This window comes from Salvelinus namaycush, chromosome 12, assembly GCF_016432855.1.
Source record: "Salvelinus namaycush isolate Seneca chromosome 12, SaNama_1.0, whole genome shotgun sequence".
Classification (NCBI taxonomy): Eukaryota; Metazoa; Chordata; class Actinopteri; order Salmoniformes; family Salmonidae; genus Salvelinus; species Salvelinus namaycush.
In genome coordinates, this window is record NC_052318.1 from 46,821,121 (window position 1) to 46,841,314 (window position 20,194).

At 43.2% G+C, this 20,194-nt stretch overlaps 1 protein-coding gene across 1 annotated transcript in view; it reads right to left on the reverse strand.

The window, feature by feature from the left end:
* Positions 1-20,194, reverse strand: part of LOC120057345 (bifunctional heparan sulfate N-deacetylase/N-sulfotransferase 1-like) — a 104,728-nt gene that overhangs the window by 27,308 nt on the left and 57,226 nt on the right. The window contains exon 3 of the mRNA XM_039005928.1: positions 3,535-4,507. Coding sequence (XP_038861856.1) covers positions 3,535-4,089 — 555 coding nt within the window. The 5' untranslated portion in view covers positions 4,090-4,507. The remainder of the gene's footprint in view (positions 1-3,534; positions 4,508-20,194) is intronic.

Genomic DNA, 20,194 nt, shown 5'->3' on the forward strand with positions numbered 1-20,194 from the left:
CTAACAGGACGGGGTTTACTTCAGACCCGACCAAGGGGAATTAGGCAGGCCAATTTACTGTAGCAGCCAAGCAGCTGAGTGAGTCCCACTCCCACCCCTGGTGAATTTTCCAGCAGGGCCATTATCAGCTAAGCTACGGGCCTACGGTCGATGAGCCATGACAGGACCACTGCACTAGAGGAACGGCAGGGTAGCAACCAACCACAGGCAGAGACTCTGTTGATAGACCTGTGTGTGTGTGTGTGTGTGTGTGTGTGCGTACTGTATTATACTGTACGCGCTGAACACAGAGGTAGACTTCCAGGTTAGACGACACCCTCAAGGCGGAACCTGCCCGCCTTTTACACAGTCGGGAGTCATTTAAAATTAACGAGCGCACATTTCATTCAGACACTTTTATTGCAAACCACTGAATTCCCCCTCGGCTTCAGGGCGGACCCGGAGAATTCTGCTGTCTCGCAGCTCACGGTCCACTTTTCTACTCATCCGACTATGTACTTACACAAACCAGTCTAGGTGTCCACTTTCTCTGACCTGACCTCCAGCAATGCCTGCCTATCCCAGACTATGAGAGGATGCTTAGTGGTTAGGAGGACCTCTTCTAGTCTATATGGTGATTGTAGCCTGAAGCAGTAAAGTCAGGGTGAGGAGATTTTGAGAGGAGGCATGATGATAAATATGATTACTTTTTCAGCACGATGAACCAGGGATCAGATTGAACACACAAAAGGTCTGACACAATCAGCACAAGTGCTCCTACCCGGCAAATCAGTATAATTTCTATAGCGCTTCTTAGGACGTATTGTTTCTTTATACAGCTGATTAAAGATACTTGAGATTGATAAGCAATGTACACCTATCTTAGCAGGCTGCAGTCGGTGACTGGCTCTCACCTTAAATGACCCTATGATCGCCCCACTCCGTAGTCCACACAGTACTAACCTTAAACACTAGAAAAGCCTGGCCTCGTTGGACCCCCCTCCGGGCCAATGGCGCCTCTTTTGAACGTCAACATTCTAGCAGTCTAATAAATAGACTTCATATATGCGATCGCAAAATTATTAATTTGGTTGTGTTTATGAAGGTCTTATAGCGTTAAAAAACACGGCAGTTCAAGAGTTAAATCCATCACAAAAAAATATATTACAATTTACTTAAGAAACATTATAGAAATAAGAAAAAGTACTTCAAAAGAACATATATTTTAATTGTGTTGAGCGATTAACATTTTGGTTATTTTAAAACAACTAATTGAATTCCATTTATTTATTCATTTTCCTGTGAGTTTCTCTAGAGATAAAATCAGAGTAAGCCCGAACTGTGTGATGTAGTTGGGAGTTGTAGTTTCCAACAGGTCAATATTTTATATAGTTCAGTGCAGAAAACATAGTAAGTAACTACAATGACCACGCCTACTTGTCCGGTCTGAGGCTGAGGGAAGACACAGAAAAATGTGTGATCGAGAGGTAGAGAGAGCAGTTTCTTCATGCAGTATAGTGCCTTCAGAAAGTATTCACACCCTTTGACTTTTTCCACATTGTTGTGTTACAAAGTGGGATTAACATTTATATAAATGGTAATTTGTTGTCAACGATCTACACAAAATAATCTGTAATGTCAAAGTGTAAGAAAAATTCGAACATTTGTAAAACATTTATGAAAAATAAAATACTAACATATCTTGATTACATAAGTATTCAACTCCGTGAGTCAATACATGTTAGAATCACCTTTGGCAGCAATTACAGCTGAGTCTTTCTGGGTAAGTCTCTAAGAGCTTTGCACGCCTGGATTGTACAATATTTGCACATTATTCTTAAAATTCTTCAAGCTCTGTCAAGTTAGTTGCTGATCATTGCTATACAGTCATTTTCAAGAATTGCCATATATATAAGCCTATTTAAGTTAAAACTGTAACTAGGCCACTCTGGAATATTCAATGTCTTGCTGGTAAACAACTCCTGTGTATATTTGGTCTTGTGTTTCAGGTTATTGTCCTGCTGAAAGGTGAATTTGTCTCCCAGTGTCTGTTGGAAGGCAGTTTTCCTCTAGGATTTTGCCTGTGCAAAACTCTATTCCGTTTCTTTTTATCATTAAAAAAAACTCCCTAGTTCTTGCCGATGACAAGCATACCCATAACATGATGTAGCCTCCACTATGCTTGAAAATATGAAGAGTGGTACCCAGTGATCTGTTGTGTTGGAATTGCGCCAAACATAACGCTTTGTATTCAGGATATAAAGTTCATTTCTTTGTCACATTTTATGCAGTTTTATTTTAGTGCCTTATTGAAAACAGGATACATGTTTTGAATATTTTGAGTATTCTGTACAGGCTTCCTACATTTCACTCTGTCATTTAGGTTAGTATTGTGGAGTAACTACAATGTTGTTGATCCATCCTTAGTTTTCTATCACAGCCATCAAAATTAAATCTAGAATTGGCTTCCTATTTCGCAAAACAAAGCATCCTTCACTAAAGCAGCAAAACATACCCTCGTAAAACTGACTATCCTACCAATCCTTGACTTCAGCGATGTCATTTACAGAATAGCCTCCTAACACTCCACTCAGCAAATTGGATGCAGTCTATTACAGTGCCATCCGTTTTGTCACCAAAGCCTCATATACTACCCACCACTGCAACCTGTATGCTCTCGTTGGCTGGTCCTCGCTACATATTCGTCGCCAAACCCACTGGCTCCAGGTCATCTATAAGTCTATGCTAGGTAAAGCCCTGCCTTATCTCAGCTCACTGGTCACCATAGCAGCACCCACCCGTAGCACGTGCTCCAGCAGGTATATTTCACTGGTCATCCCCAAAGCCAACACTTACTTTGGCTGCTTTTCCTTCCAGTTCTCTGCCGCCAATGACTGGAACTAATTGCAAAAATCACTGAAGTTGGAGTCCTTTATCTCCCTCTCTAACTTTAAGCATCAGCTGTCAGAGCAGCTTACATGTACACAGCCAATCTGTAAATAGCACACCCAACTACCTCATCCCCATATTGTTACTTATCCTCCTGCTCTTTTGCACAACAGTATCTCTACATGCACATCATCATCTGCACATCTATCACTCCAGTGTTAAAGCTAAACTGTAATTATTTTGCCTCCATGGCCTATTTATTGCCTTACCTCCCTACATTTGCACACACTGTACAGAGATTTTTCTATTGCGTTATTGACTGTACGTTTGTTAATTCCATGTGTAACTCTGTTGTTGTTTTTGTCGCACTGCTTTGCTTTATCTTGGCCAGGTCGCAGTTGCAAATGAGAACTTGTTATCAACTGGCCTACCTGGTTAAATAAAGGTGAAATACAAAAAATGTAAATAAAGGGGGGGAAAAAATGACATGTCCTCTTAACTATAAGAGAAATGTTTGTGATATTAAGATTCTAACAACGACAGCCTTAAATACACTTATCTAGGAAAAGTAAAGGGTTGAGGGGCATTACTTAAAATGGCAGAGTAATTAAAAAAGTAAATTTGTTTTGAGTCATTACGACACTCATTACTCCACACAGTACTAACCTTAAAGAAGCCTATGATACCCACGCCGTATTCCACGCAGTACTTGTCCAGTAGGTCTCTGTTCCAGGCGTCCAGGTTGACGTATTTCAGGATGTTCTCGTAGATGACCAGCGTGAAACGGCCTCGGTCCTTGTCTGTCAGGGTGGGCATGTCCCCCTTCCCCGGGGCGATCTCGGTCCGGTAGCGGAAACGGCCAGACTCTAGGATTGCCACAATGTCCTGGCCCAACTGGGAGTACAGACTCTCCACAAACACCAGCACCACAGGGTCGGTGCGTGACGCGTCTGAGGGCCTGGCCGTGCGTGGCGGGAGCGCTCGGGAGGAGGTGGAGGGCGTGGTGGCCCGAGGGTCGTCCCAGTCGGCAGTGCCTTCCTCCGGCCCTCCTACGCCCCCCGCCGCCGGCTCCAGCTCCCGCTTGACTCCGTAGAGGAAGTAGGCAGAGACCAGGACGCTGACCATGCAGAAGAGGAAGAGGAGCAGCAGGCTGGTCTGGAGAGTGAGGGAGTGAGAGTGACGGAAGAGCCGCCGGAGGCGACCGCATGACGGCAGCAACATCACCCTGCGCAGAATCAGTCACAGAGTTCACGGCGAAAGCAAATCGGAATGCAACAGTTGCTTCAGAGGTGGCAGAGATTCGTCTTCCAAAATACAATAGGCTCCTTCACGTCACATACACTCATGTCACCATTGCAGAGGGGTGGTGGGAGCGACATGGGCAGGGGACACCATCAGGGTGGGTGGGTGGCTCGCTGGCAGAAGGGATGTGTGCCTTTCCTCCATCCACCAGCCCAGGTCCCCTGCCCTCCCCCCCCCCCGACCCCCAACTGCTCACACTAAGTCTTTGGGCTCTCCGCAGCACTGACAGAGGGGCGAAGGTGGCGACGGGGTAAAGATGGTTCTCTGGGGTCACACGGGTTGTCCAGCAAGGTGCTGCTCTTCCAGCAGTTCATCCCCAAAACATTCTCCTGGAGACCTGGAGGACAAAGACAAATATACACACAGTTTAGAAAAGGACTGTTCAGTGTTCCAGTTCTCTCCTTTTACTGAGCTCAACCTCCATCCCACCCCGCATTTCTTGATTGCATCTTTGATTCATTATTTTCAAATGTTGTTTAATGACATCCATTTTGAAAAAACTAAAAAAAGTCTCTTAAGATAGGCCATCCTGATCAAAATGTGTTGGAATTGTGCCTGTGTCTACCTGATTGCTCAAGGAAACGGTGTTCAACATGCTCCCAGGGATATCAACAAGCCAACATCAGTGGTTCCCAAACTTATTATAGTCCCGTACCCCTTCAAACATTCAACCTCCAGCTGTACCTCCTCTAGCACCAGGGTCAGCTCACTCTCAAATGTTTTTTGCCATCACTGTAAGCCTGCCACACACACACACACACACACCATACGATACATTTATTAAACATAAGAATGACTGAGTTTGTCACAACCCGGCTGGTGGGAAGTGAAAGAGAGCTCTTATAGGACAAGGGCACAAATAATAATATAATAAATAAATCAATAGTTTTGCTTTATTTAGCCCTTTTCACACAAAACTTTATTTGTTCATCAAAAATTGTGAATAACTCACCACAGGTTAATGAGTAGGGTGTGCTTGAAAGGATGCACATAACTCTGCAATGTTGGGTTGTATTGGAGAGAGACTCAGTCTTAAATCATTTTCCACACACAGTCTGTGCCTGTATTTAGTTTTCATGCTGGTGAGGGCCGAGAATCCACTCTCACATAGGTATGTGGTTGCAAAGGGCATCAGAATCATAACAGCGCGATTTGCCAGGACAGGATACTCCGAGTGCAGCCCAATCCAGAAATCTGGCAGTGGCTTCTGATTGAATTCAATTTTCACAGAACCATTTGTTGCAATTTCGTTGAGGCTCTCTTGTTCAGATATCGGTAAGTGGACTGGAGGCAGGGAATGAAAGGGATAACGAATCCAGTTGTTTGTGTCGTCTGTTTTGGGAAAGTACCTGCGTAATTGTGCACCCATCTCACTCAGGTGCTTCGCTACATCACATTTGACATTGTCCGTAAGCTTGAGTTCATTTGCAAACAAAAATCATACAATGATGGAAAGACATGTGTTGTCGTCCTTGCTAATGCAGACAAAAAAAAGAGCTCCAACTCCTTAATCATTGCCTCAATTTTGTCCTGCACATTGAATAAAGTTGAGGAGAGTCCCTGTAATCCTAGAATCAGATCATTCAGGCGAGAAAAATACATCACCCAGATAGGCCAGTCGTGTGAGAAACTCGTCATCATGCAAGCGGTCAGACAAGTGAAATGATGGTCAGTAAAGAAAACTTTAAGCTCGTCTCTCAATTCAAAAAAACGTGTCAATACTTTGCCCCTTGATTACCAGCACACATCTGTATGTTGTAAAAGCGTTACATGGTCACTGACCATATCATTGCATAGTGCTGCAAATACACGAGAGTTCAGGGGACTTGCTTTAAAAAAGTCAACCATTTTCACTGTAGTGTCCAAAACGTCTTTCAAGCTGTCAGGTATTCCTTTTGTAGCAAAAGCCTCGCGGTGATGCTGCAGGTACCCAAGTGGAGTCAGGAGCAACTGCTTGCACATGCGTTACCACTCCACTCCACTAGGTCTCCCTGTCATGGATTTTGTGCCATCAGTACAGATATCAACACATCTTGACCACTAAAGTCCATTTGATGTCACAAAGATGTCCAGTACTTTAAAAATATCTTCTCCTGTTGTCCTGGCTTCCAGTGGTTTGCAGAAGAGGATGTACTCCTTAACTGTCCCCCCATAAACGTAACGGAAATATTCCAGGAGCTGTGCCAGGCCCGCCACGTCTGTTGACTCATCCAGCTGTAATGCATATAATTCACTGTCTTGTATGCGAAGCAGTAATTGTTTCAAAACATCTCCTGCCATGTCACTGATGTGTCGTGAAACGGTGTTGTTTGATGAAGGCATCGTATGTATAGTTTTTTGGGCCTTTTTCTCCAGCATTGTAACAGCTATATCCGCGGCAGTCCTCCACAATAGTATGGGACTTGCCTGTCCTAGCCACTCGGTAGCTCACCATATAAGATTCTTCTAGTCCCTTCTTATTAAATGGTATCTGTTGCTTTTATACATCTTACTACGCGAAAGTCGTCTTAATTCTCTCTCAAAAAACTTGTGGCTTATTTTTCAAAATGGCATGATTTGTTTCTAAATGTCTGCTACCTGTATTTGACATTGTGTTATTTCGCTGAACACTAGATGATTTTATAAAATTTTTGGCAGTGAAACGAAGCTACTCAGGCGAGAAAAAAAACTCATGCAAATGTATAGCCCCGTTGGAAAATACAAATGGACCGTTTGAAAACAGAACTTTTTTTTTTTAATGTGAATCACATTTTTATTTGGCGTACCCCAGACGGCATTGTGCGTACCCCAGGTTGGGGATACCTGCCCTAGAAAGAGGCGCATTCCAACACGTACAGTAAGGTGCTGATTCTGATGGGTGCTGCCCCATCATTTTTTCATACCGTTTGACAAAGAAAAATGTATAATGGGTTTTTAAAGGAGCGCAGAAGACCCAGTCAGTGAATTAATGTGCTGATGTCACGAGATCAGGCATTCCTCTCAGAGAATACCAAGAGGATCCGGGACAGGCCAATTCTGGATTACAGAGTAATGACAGCCACTTGAATTGATTAGCAGGGGCTTTCACAAATGATCCTTGCGCTCTTCCATTCACTTCAAAGGAACCAAGGATCCTTTTCCGCCTGTAAAGTTAAAACTAAAAACTTTAAGAAGCGAGTGTGGTACAGGTAAAGAGAGGGGGTGGAGCAGAATATGAATGACCTCTAGTCTCTATCATTGCCAGGTTGGACAGCCCCGTCCGCAATGTCTCCATCATGACTCCGGAAACGAAGCACCCATCCAGGGTCACGTCATTGTATAATAGAAGTTGTTTGCATACTGTTAATGTATTGTCAATTGGGCAATTTCAGCTGGAAATGTTTCAACGAGCCTAATCTGTTATGACATTCTGGTTCAAAATGAACCCAAAAAAGGTTGAGCGAGTCTGTAGTGAAGCTAACAAAACACAGGTCTGCAAACAGAACTTCTATTTACCCACAACAACAAAAAATCTAACACAAAAACTGGTACATTTAACCTGCCTGGGTATATTCTATAGGGTTGCTTGTTTAGAATGGCCGCACCTTGTTTTTTTTGTCTTCCTCTACAAAGCACCAATTTTCAGAGGACAAATACACAAGCTTAAAACGAGAGCTTGTTCAAACTTTGGAAAGGGCTGAGGTTGACAGGGAGACAACAAGATCCAACGTGCCTGAGGTGGGATCCAGCCAGTCACCACAGATCCATTAATATATGGAAGGTGGGAGGGCGCATGGGAAAAGAGCATGGAACAAAGAATCAAAGCCTTGCAGGGGTACGGGGATAAAAATGCACGAATACCAAAGCAAAGCAAGAGCACAAAAGTACATTTATAAAGATGAAAACACAGGCAAGGCCATGGAGAGGATAGGAGAGGAGGGCCAGGGAGAAAGCCATTTCATCACTTCAAAAGGGTGCTGGGAGCAGAGCATGTGAAAGACGCCCGAGTCGCCCTCCCTTTGGTGTGAGACGCAGCTGTTCGTGTTCTAGTCCGTCTGCGTGATCCAATATCCCCATCAGAAAGTTTAGAGGCGGGAAAGGGGGCTCGTTTCAGGAAGCAACAAAGCAAGAGAAAATTCCAGAAGGGGTTCTAAGGATGACGTGCAGGCATTTGAGTCCTTTACCCCACTCCCTGCCCCCTCCCCAGTCCCCACACCCAGAGTCTAAGCTCCAACCACAATACCTGTCACTTGGCTCCCATTGTGGCCGAGAGAGTGACGTGAAGGCCTGTCACCATGTCATCTGGGCCAGGATTAAAAGGGACGGGGGGGGGGGGGCTCTGCTATTCATACACAAGTTATTTAATATGCACCAGGCAGCCACCGCGACGGGAGTAGCCCACCCTTTAAAATGTGTAAAGGATTATGAAAACCCCAGTATGATTCAGATGACACAATGCATTTGTCAAGTGAAACAGATGGGATACACCCCAAAAAAACAAGGAGTGCAAAAACTGCTCTGTCATAGACAGTTGGTTCTACTGTAGGACGGGGCTGCGTTACACAAGGTAGCTATAGCTAAAGCGCTTATAAAGTATAACGTAGACCTGGGCGATACGGACAAAAATCCATATGGTGATAAATTGCCTGAATTCACGGGATAAATAGAAAAATACGTTTATAACAATGTGCACCACAGCTTCTTTTTAATGATCCTTTCAAACAACTGCTACTAGTTTGATGGTTGTTGCCGTCGATTGTCCCATTAACAAATCAGCCATATTAGCAAATTATTTCATTTCACTAGCACAGGCAACTTATCGTAACGAACGATACCAGAAAAATCCTGCAATGAAATACTTTTTTTGGGGGGGGGGTCACATGCGCCGAATACAACAGGAGTTGAAACGCTTATATACAAGCCCTTAACCAACAATGCAGTTAAGAAAAATAACTGTTTAGTAAAAAAATAGATGGGTAGAAAATTACAAATAAAAGTAAGAAATAATTAAAGAGCAGCAGTGAAATAACAATAGCGAGGCTATATACAGGGGGTACCGGTACACAGTCAATGTGCGGGGGCACCAGTTAGCCGAGGTAATATGTACATGTAGGTAGAGTCAAAGTTACTAAGCATAGATAATAAACAGAGTAGCAGCAGTGTAAAATAAAAGGGGGGGGGGGGGGGGCAATGCTAATAGTCTGGGTAGCCATTTGATTAGCTGTTCAGGAGTCTTATGGCTTGGGAGGGGTAGAAGCTGTTAAGAAGCCTTTTGGACCTAGACTTGGCGCTCAGGTACCGCTTGGTAGCGGAGAAAACAGTCTATGACTAAGGTGGCTGGAGTCTTTGACAACTTTTAGAGCCTTCCTTTAACACCGTATAGAGGTCTTTGATAGCAGAAAGCTTGGCCCCAGTGATGTACTAGGCCGTACGCACTACCCTCTGTAGTGCCTTGCGGTCCGAGGCCAAGCAGTTGCCATACCAGGCAGTGATGCAACCCGTCAGGATGCTTTCGATGGTGCAGCTGTAGAACCTTTTGAGGATCTGAGGACCCATGCCAAATCTTTTCAGTCTCCTGAGGGGGAATAGGCTTTGTCGTGCACTCTTCACAACTGTCTTGGTGTGCTTGGACCATGTTAGTTTGTTGGTGATGTGGACACCAAGGAACTTGAAGCTCTCAACCTGATCCACTACAGCCCTGTTGATGAGAATGGGGGCGTGCTCGGTCCTCCTTTCCTGTAGTCAACAATCATCTCTTTTGTCTTGATCACGTTGAGGGAGAGGTTGTTGTCCTGGCAACACACGGCCAATAAGTGATTGGTATGGTCAGTTTATTGTCCCAGCTCTAGTATAAGGTTTGAATATCTGTGTCTTCTTGTTCTCTGGCAGTAGAGATACAGATCCTTCAGAAAGTATGTCGCACCCCTTGACTTATTCCACATTTTGTTGTGATAAAGCCTGAATTGAAAATGGATTAAATAGATTCTCCCACCCATCTACAGTACACACAATACCACATAATGACAAAGTGAAAACATGTTTTTAGAAATGTATTGAAAATGACACAGAAATATCAAATTTACATAAGTATTCACACCCCTGTGTCAATACTTTGTAAAAGCATATTTTTGAATATTTTTTATTCTGTACAAGCTTCCTTCTTTTCACTCTGTCAATTAGGTTAGTATTGCGGAATAACTACAATGTTGTTAATTCATCCTCAGTTTTCTCCTATCACAGCCATTAAAACGCTATATATTATTTTTTAAAGCCACCATTGGCCTCATGGTGAAATCTCAGAGTGGTTACTTTCCTCTCCGGCAACTGAGTTAGGAAGGACAACTGTATCTTTGTAGTGACTGGGTGTATTGATACAGTATCCAAAGCGTAATTAATAACTTCACCATGCTCAAAGTGATATTCAATGTCTGCTTTTTCTTAACCAATAGCTGCCCTTCTTTGTGAGGAATTGGAAAACCTACCTGGTCTTTGTGGTAGAATCTGTGTTTGAAATGCACTGCTCGACTGAGGGACCTTACAGATAATTGTATGCGTGGGGTACAGATATGAGGCAGTCATTCAAAAATCATGTTCAAAATACTATTATTCGACACAGTGAGTCAATGCAACTTATTGTGACTTGTTTAAGCACAGTTTTACTACTGAACTTATTTAGGCTTTCCATAAAAAAGGTCTTGAATACTTATTGACTCAAGAGAGTCAATAAGCTTTTATTTTTGAATTCATAGGTAAAAATGTCTAAAAACATTAGTCCACTTCGACATTATGGGGTATTGTGTGTAGGCCAGTCACAAAAAAGCTACATTTAATCAATTTTAAATTCAGGCTGTAACACAACATTTTGAAAAAGTCAATGGGGGTGAATACCTTCTTAAGGCACTGTAAGTGACATGAGTCACAGTGCCTGAGGCAAATAGCAGACAAAATAACAGAATTTTCACATCTCCTCCAGATCAATACACCTCGCTTTTCCTTCACATCAATTGTCTCTTCTGAGAAACTGAATACCAGGCTGAAGTGACGGCAGATAGTCTTACAAGCCGAGTGACAACGGCTTTCAGGAGTGTTCTTTTTTTGTTCCATGTACCTGACAAAAACAGGGAGAACGGAAGGGAAAGAGTGGTATTCCTGGCATTTGAGTCTTAGGTGTATCTATAGCGCAGAAAGTCGATCCTAACTTTGAGAAATGATACCTTCAGTAATAATAGCGTGAGCAACATTAATGAGCACGAGTAGAGACTGGCTGTCTGCGTCACCAACACACCGCTCACTCCACCCAACGCTCACAAATTGCTTTCGTGTCACAAGTTTCCTAAGCCTCTACAATGACATACCAAAAATGCTGAGATGGCGGGGGGGGGGGGGGGACAGGACTGTTAGAAATGTGGGAAAATGAGGACCTTGACATTTACCAATATGTCACCAACTCCCAAGTTCCCAAAGTCCATTTTTCTCTTCTTCTTGCAGTCAGAGAGTTCTGACAGACGTGAAAAAGAGCCGAGGGCCTCCGGGAACACACACACACACAGCCATTTTCTAGGAGCATGATCAGTGCTAGCACACACCCTTCCCTCAGGGCATCACATACGTCATGCATCATGTGTTCCTAGAGGGACAGCAATACACTCTCAGCTCTCGCCCTGACCCAGCCACATACAGTGCAGAGGCCCTTACGACACATTAAGGAACAGATGTGGAGAGAACCATTTGGCATGGACTCACGTTCCACCAACTCTAGGAATATCATCTTTAAATGTGGCTATCAAAATGAGGACAAGACATTGTATTTGAAAACGTAGGTCGCCTATGTTAATTGTTTAAATGTTATGTCATCATAACCTCAGGTATGTGAGGAATCTGTGTCAACTACCCTTATTAAAGTAGTTCAAATTGGAACGTCGCTGCACCTAATCAATCGCGTTGTTAGAATGTAATAGACGGTCAGAGATCTTAAATGTGCTGGAATTACTGGTCATCCGATTCAACCAATCAATGGGATTTTACTGGAGAATAGAGACTAGAAGAGGGAAGAGGTTAGAATATCAACACATTCAGGAGACCGAGTTCTCCTTGCATTTGAGGGGCTGTGTGACACAGTGGAATAATTTAAGACAGAAAAAAAAAGTTCAAAGTTCTAGTCTTCAAAGCCTCTCTGCTTTTGCTTTATCTTAGTCAAGGCTTCTTCTCAATCCTTTCTTTTTTATTTTCAAAGCAAATTTGGACAGTGGAGATGGGCTACTGAAATTAAAAAGATAACGTGAAAACACAAAGGCGTCATGCCTCAACACTCGGAATATTAGCGAGCCACTGATTGGAGCGTTGAGCCAGTAACACCGGAACACTTCCTGTAATGAGCACCGTGGGTAACTGCGCCAGAGGCTTGGGCTACAAGACCATCCCTGGCCGCTGGCCCTGGGTGGCTAGCCTTGCAGGACTGCTTTCTCTTAGTCTCAGGCGACCCCAACTTCAGATTCACAGAGTGTACCCTGGCCTACTCCCCTAGGCCCAGTGCCATTTCACATTCACAATGACAGACATTGTTTGAAGCACATGACGACAGACTGAGAATCCGGTCCTTGCTCATGCATGAGAGGTTAGCAGACTGAGACTAATGCAGGTTTTAATGGGCTTCCCTTCCTGCCTCAACTTTCGTCTCCACTGTACGCCTAAAAAGAAGTCAGGGTGGATCTAGTTGACACAGGGCAGAGGGAGTGGTTTGGCGGCAGTACGATGGAGGAGCAGCATGTTGTGATAGACGGCAGGAGGACAGACACATTAGAAAATACCTCTTCAAAAGCCAGATGTGGACACTGATGTTGCTTCCTGTTCCAGAGGTTATGTTGTGTTATTGCAGCTCTTGCAATCAATGCGTCGATAAAAGGAAATGAAATGGTGGAGAGCTGGTGTAGAGTGAGGAATGTGCTCATTATGTTAATGCTTGTACTAAAATGCAACTGCCAGCCACTGATTATGTGCAATTAGCCAGGCTCTGTATTCTAAGGCACTGGGATAGTTACTGATAATTAGTCCTCGGACTAACTACTATCATCACCGAGGTCTGATTCATTTCACTAGAAGTTGTGAATGTTTCTGAATCATCACAGCGTTGGACTGTCTTGGGTTATGGGTAATAAGACCATGGCTTAGGTTTACAGATAGACCAGCTTAACTATGATGAAAGGGTTGCTATGGCTAAACACAACCCAGATGAATAGCCATTACAGAGGGATCCATGCTAACTGGATAATATAGGCTGTTACACATAGACCGAATGTATGTTGAGGCCAACTTACATCACAGAGGGGGTGACATGTTTTAGAGACTCTGGAATCCTCCACATGGACCCAAGTTGAGATATTCGGCATACCATAGAAGTCTCACATGAGTGAGGAATTTGTCTGCCAACACATACGTGAAGAACATAAATATTGCTGACTGTGGGGCACTATCTGTACATATACGGGTTGAAAATGGCAGATATGGGCACAGATAAACGCCTAAATTGAACTTACAGTAACATGATATACATGACGTCAGAGCTCTGGCTCTGCGCTTCACAGTGCTGTAAGGGTTTTGACTTGACAGCCGTTCTGAAATTCAGCACCTCGCTCATTTTATTTCCCATAATCCTCAAACTGTTCCCTTTCAATCGCTACCATGGTCATTTATGCATATGCATTTCATATTTCGTCTGGAAACAAATATGACAATTTAGCACGAAACATATAGGTCAATTCCCACAAGTGTAAAGGGTTAAGTAAATAGGGGGAGGACATAAACGATGTGAAAACAAGGCTAAAAACAAGCGTTTGGTTGGATCAACTGTTCCAGCTACCACTTCTAAAAGGAAAAGCACAACCACATCATCCTTCAGAAAAGCAGAAGTCAAACTGTGTCCTATATCAGACATCACCACAAAGTCTCCTGTCTCCATATGAATTTGAATTATTTCGTGGAGAGCTGGCAACTGCCACCCGTGAAAACAGACACTGCAAAACTTCAGACGAGACCGTGCAGAGAAATGCGATCCGCCGCTGTAACAAACAGAAGTAAAAAAACAAAAACAAACAAACGGTATTAAGAGCGCCAATGCCTTCTGATAGCATCTACATCTGTTTGACTGAGGAGCCTGAAATCCCAGCGCTGAACTTTGATCTATCGCACAAAGGAATTTCTTAGTTTTCTGTGCATTTTAATATGATATGCCATGAATGTAGAGCACCATAATACCTACTAGAGTGTGTCATCTTTACTATGGCATGACTGAAAAACAAGATGAAATCCAGAGTTCTTACACCGTTGTCCTCACTTGCTTATTAATTGGCAATAAAAGTCAGTCGCAACCACAACGCTGTTTACTGCCTCCATGCAGCCATTCGTTTAGCGCAGTCACTATTCTTGCCTGCTAAAAACCGCAATTTCTTATTTTTATGCACAGAGGCTGTTCTAAAAAGGTGCACCAAGAAATGGCCCATGGAGAAGCGATTTTCAAAACGGACAAGAAAAGCCACTGAATACAAAACCAATACCCATTCAAATGCTGTGAGACACAGAATAATTTCCCCCCCAGGTCATCAGCCACCCAATTGGATATCAATCAATGTGGCATTGGGTTGGTAGTTACCTCTGAGTCTGAGGCAGGGTTAAAACTAAGCATTAGCAATCTGAAAAGGCCTAGACCAGCACAATATGGGGAGGGTCAGGGAAGTGTAATCCTAAATATCTAATCCTGTTTATCTAGCAGATGCGCAAACAAGCGGCAGATGAAGACAGAGCCGAGTCAGTGGCCACAACCAGGTGTCCAACATGGGACACCTGCATAGAAGGAGCCAGAACATTTGCAGGAAACACAATTGAATCAGTTTGAACTCCAAGGACTCAATGTGAACCAGTGAATAACATGTGTTCAACATAGCCGAAGCCTACAGAGGGAACATACAGTGCCTTCAGAAAGTATTCATAACCCTCGACTTAGTCCACCATTTTGTTGTGTTGCAGCTTGAATTAAAAAATGGATGAAAATCATTTTTCCTCACCCATCTATTTACACACAATACCCCCATAATGACAAAGTGCAAACATGTTTTTAGACATTATGGCAACTGTTTTGAAAATGAAATACAAAAAGATCTCATTTACATAAGTATTCACACCACTGAGTCAATACATGTTAGAATCACCTTAGGTAGCGACGGCAGCTGTGAGTCTTTCTGGGTAAGTCTCTAAGATCCTTTGCACACCTGGATTGGACGATATTTGCACATTATAATTTCAAAAAAATTCTTCAAGAACTGTCACGTTGGTTGTTGATCATTGCTAGACAACCATTTTCAAGTCTTGGCCATAGACTTCCACGCCGATTTAAGTCAAAACTGAAACTAGGTCACTCAGGAACATTGTTTGTCCTCTTGGTAAGCAACTCCAGGGTATATTTGGCCTTGTGTTTTAGGTTCTTGTCCTGCTGAAAGGTGAATTTGTCTCCCAGTGTCTGTTGGAAAGCAGACTGAACCATGTTTTCCTCTAGGATTTTGCCATCTATCACTGTTGATGGGTCTCCTATCACATGCTTAAAAATATAAAGAGTGGTACCCAGTAATGTGTTGTGTTTGCTCCAAAAATAACTGTTTTCAGGACATAAAGGCAATTTCTTTGCCACATTTCTTGCAGTTTTACTTTAGTGCCTTATTGAAAACACGATGCACGTTTTGGAATATTCTTTACAGGCTTCATTCATTTCACCCTATCATTTAGGTTAGTATTGTGGACTAACTACCATGTTGTTGATCCATCCTCAGTTCTCTCCTATCACGGCCATTCAACTCTGTAACTGCTTTAAAGTCACCATTGGCCTCATGGTGAAATCCCTGAGCGGTTTCCTTCCCCTCCGGCAACTGAGTTAGGAAGGACAACTGTATCTTTGTAGTGACTGGGTGTATTGATACACCATCCAAAATGTAATTAACTACTTCACCATGCTCAAAGGGATATTCAATGTCCGCTTTAAGGTTTTACTTTTTAAAATTTAACCCATCTACCAATAGGTGCCCTTTTTTTGCCAGGCATTGGATAACCACCCTGATCTTTGCGGTTGAAATTCACTGCTGGACTGAGTGATCTTACAGAGAATTGTATGTGTGGGGTACAGAGATGAGGTAGTCATTCAAAAATCATGTTAAACACCATTATTGCACACAGAGTGAGTCCATGCTACTTATTATGTGACGTGTTAAGCAAATCTTTGTCCGGAACTTATTTAGGCTTGCCATAACAAAGGATTTGAATACTTGACTCAAGACAATTCAGCTTATCATTTAATTAATTTGTAAACATTTCTAAAAACATAATTCCACTTGGACATTGTAGGTTATTGTGTGTAGGCCAGTTACACAAAATCTCAATTTAATCCATTTTAAATTCAGGCTTGTAACACAAGAAAATTTGTAAAAAGTCAAGGTGTGTGAGTACTTTCTGAAGGAACTGTAAGTGCCTAGTCTTCATAAGACCATACAATCCCTTTTCTCCTCAATGGAGCTACTCTGCAGGAAAGCATCAGCCACAGTACCTTGTGAAGCGCGTCTGGGGAGCTCTATCCTCCCATGTCCACCTCGAGGGCCCTCCAGCAGCCTGTGTGTGCCCCTGCCAGGCCAGTCTCTGTTCGTGCTCCTCCACTCTCCACTCTGCTAGCTAATGCTGCTGCCTACCTCCACAGGCGCTCTGCTCTACTCTGCTCTCAGAGCTTTAGCACCACTTCACCACCAGCCTCACTAAGCTCGGCTCTGAGCTCACAAACACACACACGCGCTGCTTACATCTGGTGACAAACACACAGTCCGCCAGCCCAGCACACACTGTACCACCACTAGTGGTACACGGGTCAGCTGTTTGTTCACCCGCCCGCAATTGCTAATAACCCACCCATAACCGCCCGACTATATGTGATAATGAAAATTTGAGACCCAGACCCCAACAGCTAATACAGAAAAGGGACTGTATGCTAGTCAGATGGCGGAACGATTTTGACAGAGGATGCAGGATTTCTTTTTGCCTGATTTAGATATGTATCCGTTTGTAATTTTAAACATTTTGGTAGGCTATTTGTTAGTCAACTTGCCTAGAATTAGGAACATGCAGTTTCTCTTCTGTCATTACTCGTTGCCCTAGAAGACTATATAAACCCTTGCTCACCAGAATGATGTCATAAATCGATAAATGAATGCTTCAATCTAGTTGACATCGGTAAAGTAAAGTCGTCTCTGTTTCTTTTGCGGAGCAAAGACGTTTAGGGACCGGGGAGAAATTGCAATAAAAAAATGTATAATAAAGATTTGCTGTCCAAAATGATATCAGTTTGACCGGTGGTAAGGAAATAGAAAGCTTTGAAAACGACCCAACATGTTCTAATAAGACTTCAGTTTGGCTTGGGTACATATTTTACGTGGTCGAAACACTCAAAATCGGCTTTTATTATGCTGATAAAACAGCACCTCTACAGGTGGTAGCTAACTGTGCATTCCCTTTCCCTCGAGATGCTGAAAGAAATAAATCAACATTTTGCCTACATTTGGTGTATAATTGCACTACAAGAAATGCTTAATTCTGCAGGAGTCAATATTAAGGCTATGTGAGAGGTTATAGACCTACAGTCAGTGTCCAGATTTCAGTTTCCAAATTAACCCATCTAAACAGTAGGCTACAGTTCCCTTGATGTGCCATAGGCCTATTTGAAGTCCCCATCTTGTGAGAGTCAAACTTTGTATCGCGCCTCACAAATCATCACACATATTACTGATATCAGCCTTTTTTACCACTTCACCAAATCTAGCCCAAACATTACAGTACTTACCCTTCTTTATTTTCAGCTCTCCGTTTTGCAGCTTGTCTATTATTGAATTCAACTCCGCCATTGATCCACGGAGGCTGAAAAGGACCATGTTAACTTTTTCTTCCCATTCCCAAAAGCATTTGGCGATAGGCTGTAGGCTATTTGGCACACTTACATTAAGGCCCTAAAGCTTAGGCTTACGCTCTAATGCCAGATAGCCTAAAATAATGAAAAATTAATGTATAAATTGCACAAGAATTATACATTTATAGATTGTTTTTAAGGTATTGCTTTCTCTTTATTCAATCCGCCCGCCACCCATCCACACAATATGTCATGACCCTAAACCAGCCCCGTGGATATACAGTAACCGCGGCGACTGCAGGCTATGAGTCAACCCACGCGTCAATAAGCACCACGACTGCTCTGCCGGTCCCTCTGCCAACCCTTAGAGAGGACTTGCTTGGACAGAGCGGGTTCACCCCCCACGCACAGCATGGCCAGTGTTTGGTGTGAGCGGCGAGCCCACCCCGCTGCTTATCTAATGTGTGCTAATCTCCTGTCATTGGGACGGTGCTAACCCTGTGAGCTGTACCCCTGACATAATCCCCCTATGGACTGACTCCGGCATGAGGGTAAGGGGATTACTACTGCCCGTTTGGAGGGGTCCTGTTTGTCTCCTGAAATTAAAAAGAAGGGAGGGCAGGGGACAGGGGAAACGTCTGTGTTTTCAGAGATAAAGACTGGGGGAAGGGTTGGGTCTAAATCCAATATGATACACCACAGCACGCTTGCGCTATGTAGTTTACCTTGAATGCTCTACTGAAACAGCACAAATATGAAACATGAAAAGAGACCGTAAACTGAAACAGTCTTTCCATAACTGCTGTCCATAAGCACTCGTCAGAATTCCAGTAGCGTTCAACAACCACTTGGCGGTCATAAAATGCATAATTGAATTGGGTCGCGCTCAATCCATCTGTGACCATGATGAAGTATCGCGCCCAGATGGCCTGACAAGCAAGACAGACAGACCGATCCCAACTACTGCTGCGGCTAGCGACGGATGTAGTAAATGTGGTTCCAGCATGTAGTCACACGCCGATAAAGCACTACGGCGAAACAAAAGGTAGGAGGCTAAATCAGTTCCAGTGGGTACAACTGATCCACCTGCTGCTGTAGTGCTCAGATCTCCACAGTCACTCTAAGAGGACTGTTGACGTGACGTCCACTCCTGACACTCCTAAACGCAACAACAGGTTGAGAGCAAAAAAACAAAAACAAAGGGCCAACTCTTGTTCTTTCAAATTCCCTTTCCTTTGAAAAGAAAGAAGAATTTAGCGTACCACTGGAATTTCGCTATGACATAGTCATGTTGTAGAGTTAGAACATATCCCATCATGCAGTGCGCAACGAAGAGGCGGTGCTGCCGCCAGTTCAAAAGCCTTATACCTTTCGATTTTATGCTATGCGATGATGCAGTGATCATTTCTGTCTGTCACCTCAATTAGGGCGATATGGCCTTGAAAAACATCTAAAAAAATGTTTTTATAATGGCCAGTTCACAATATACAGTACCAGGCAAACGTTTGGACACACCTAATCATCCAAGGGTTTTTCTTTATTTTGACTATTTCCTACATTGTAGAATAATAGTTTAGACATCAAAATGATAAACACATATGGAATCATGTAGTAACCAAAAGTGTCAAACAAATAAAAATCTATTTTCTATTCTTCAAAGTAGCCACCCTTTGCCTTGATGACAGCTTTGCACACTCTTGGCATTCTCTCAACCAGCTCCATGACGTAGTCACCTGGAATGCATTTCAATTAACAGGTGTGCCTTGTTAAATGTTAATTTGTGGAATTTCTTTCTTTCTTAATGCGTTTGAGCCAATCAGTTGTATTGTAACAAGGTAGGGGTGGTATACAGAAGATGAGTTCAAATTTCAGATGTTTGGTTCCAACCGCCGTGTCTTTGTGAGATGCAGTGTAGGTGAACGCATGATCTTCGCATGAGTGGTTCCCACCGTGAAGCATGGAGAAGGTGTGATGGTGCTTTGCTGGTGACACGGTCTGTGATTTATTTAGAATTCAAGGCACACTTAACCTGCATGGCTACCACAGCACTTAGCAGCGATACGCCATCCCATCTGGTTTGTGCTTAGTGGAACTATCATTTGTTTTTCAACAGGACAATGACCCAACACCTCCAGGCTG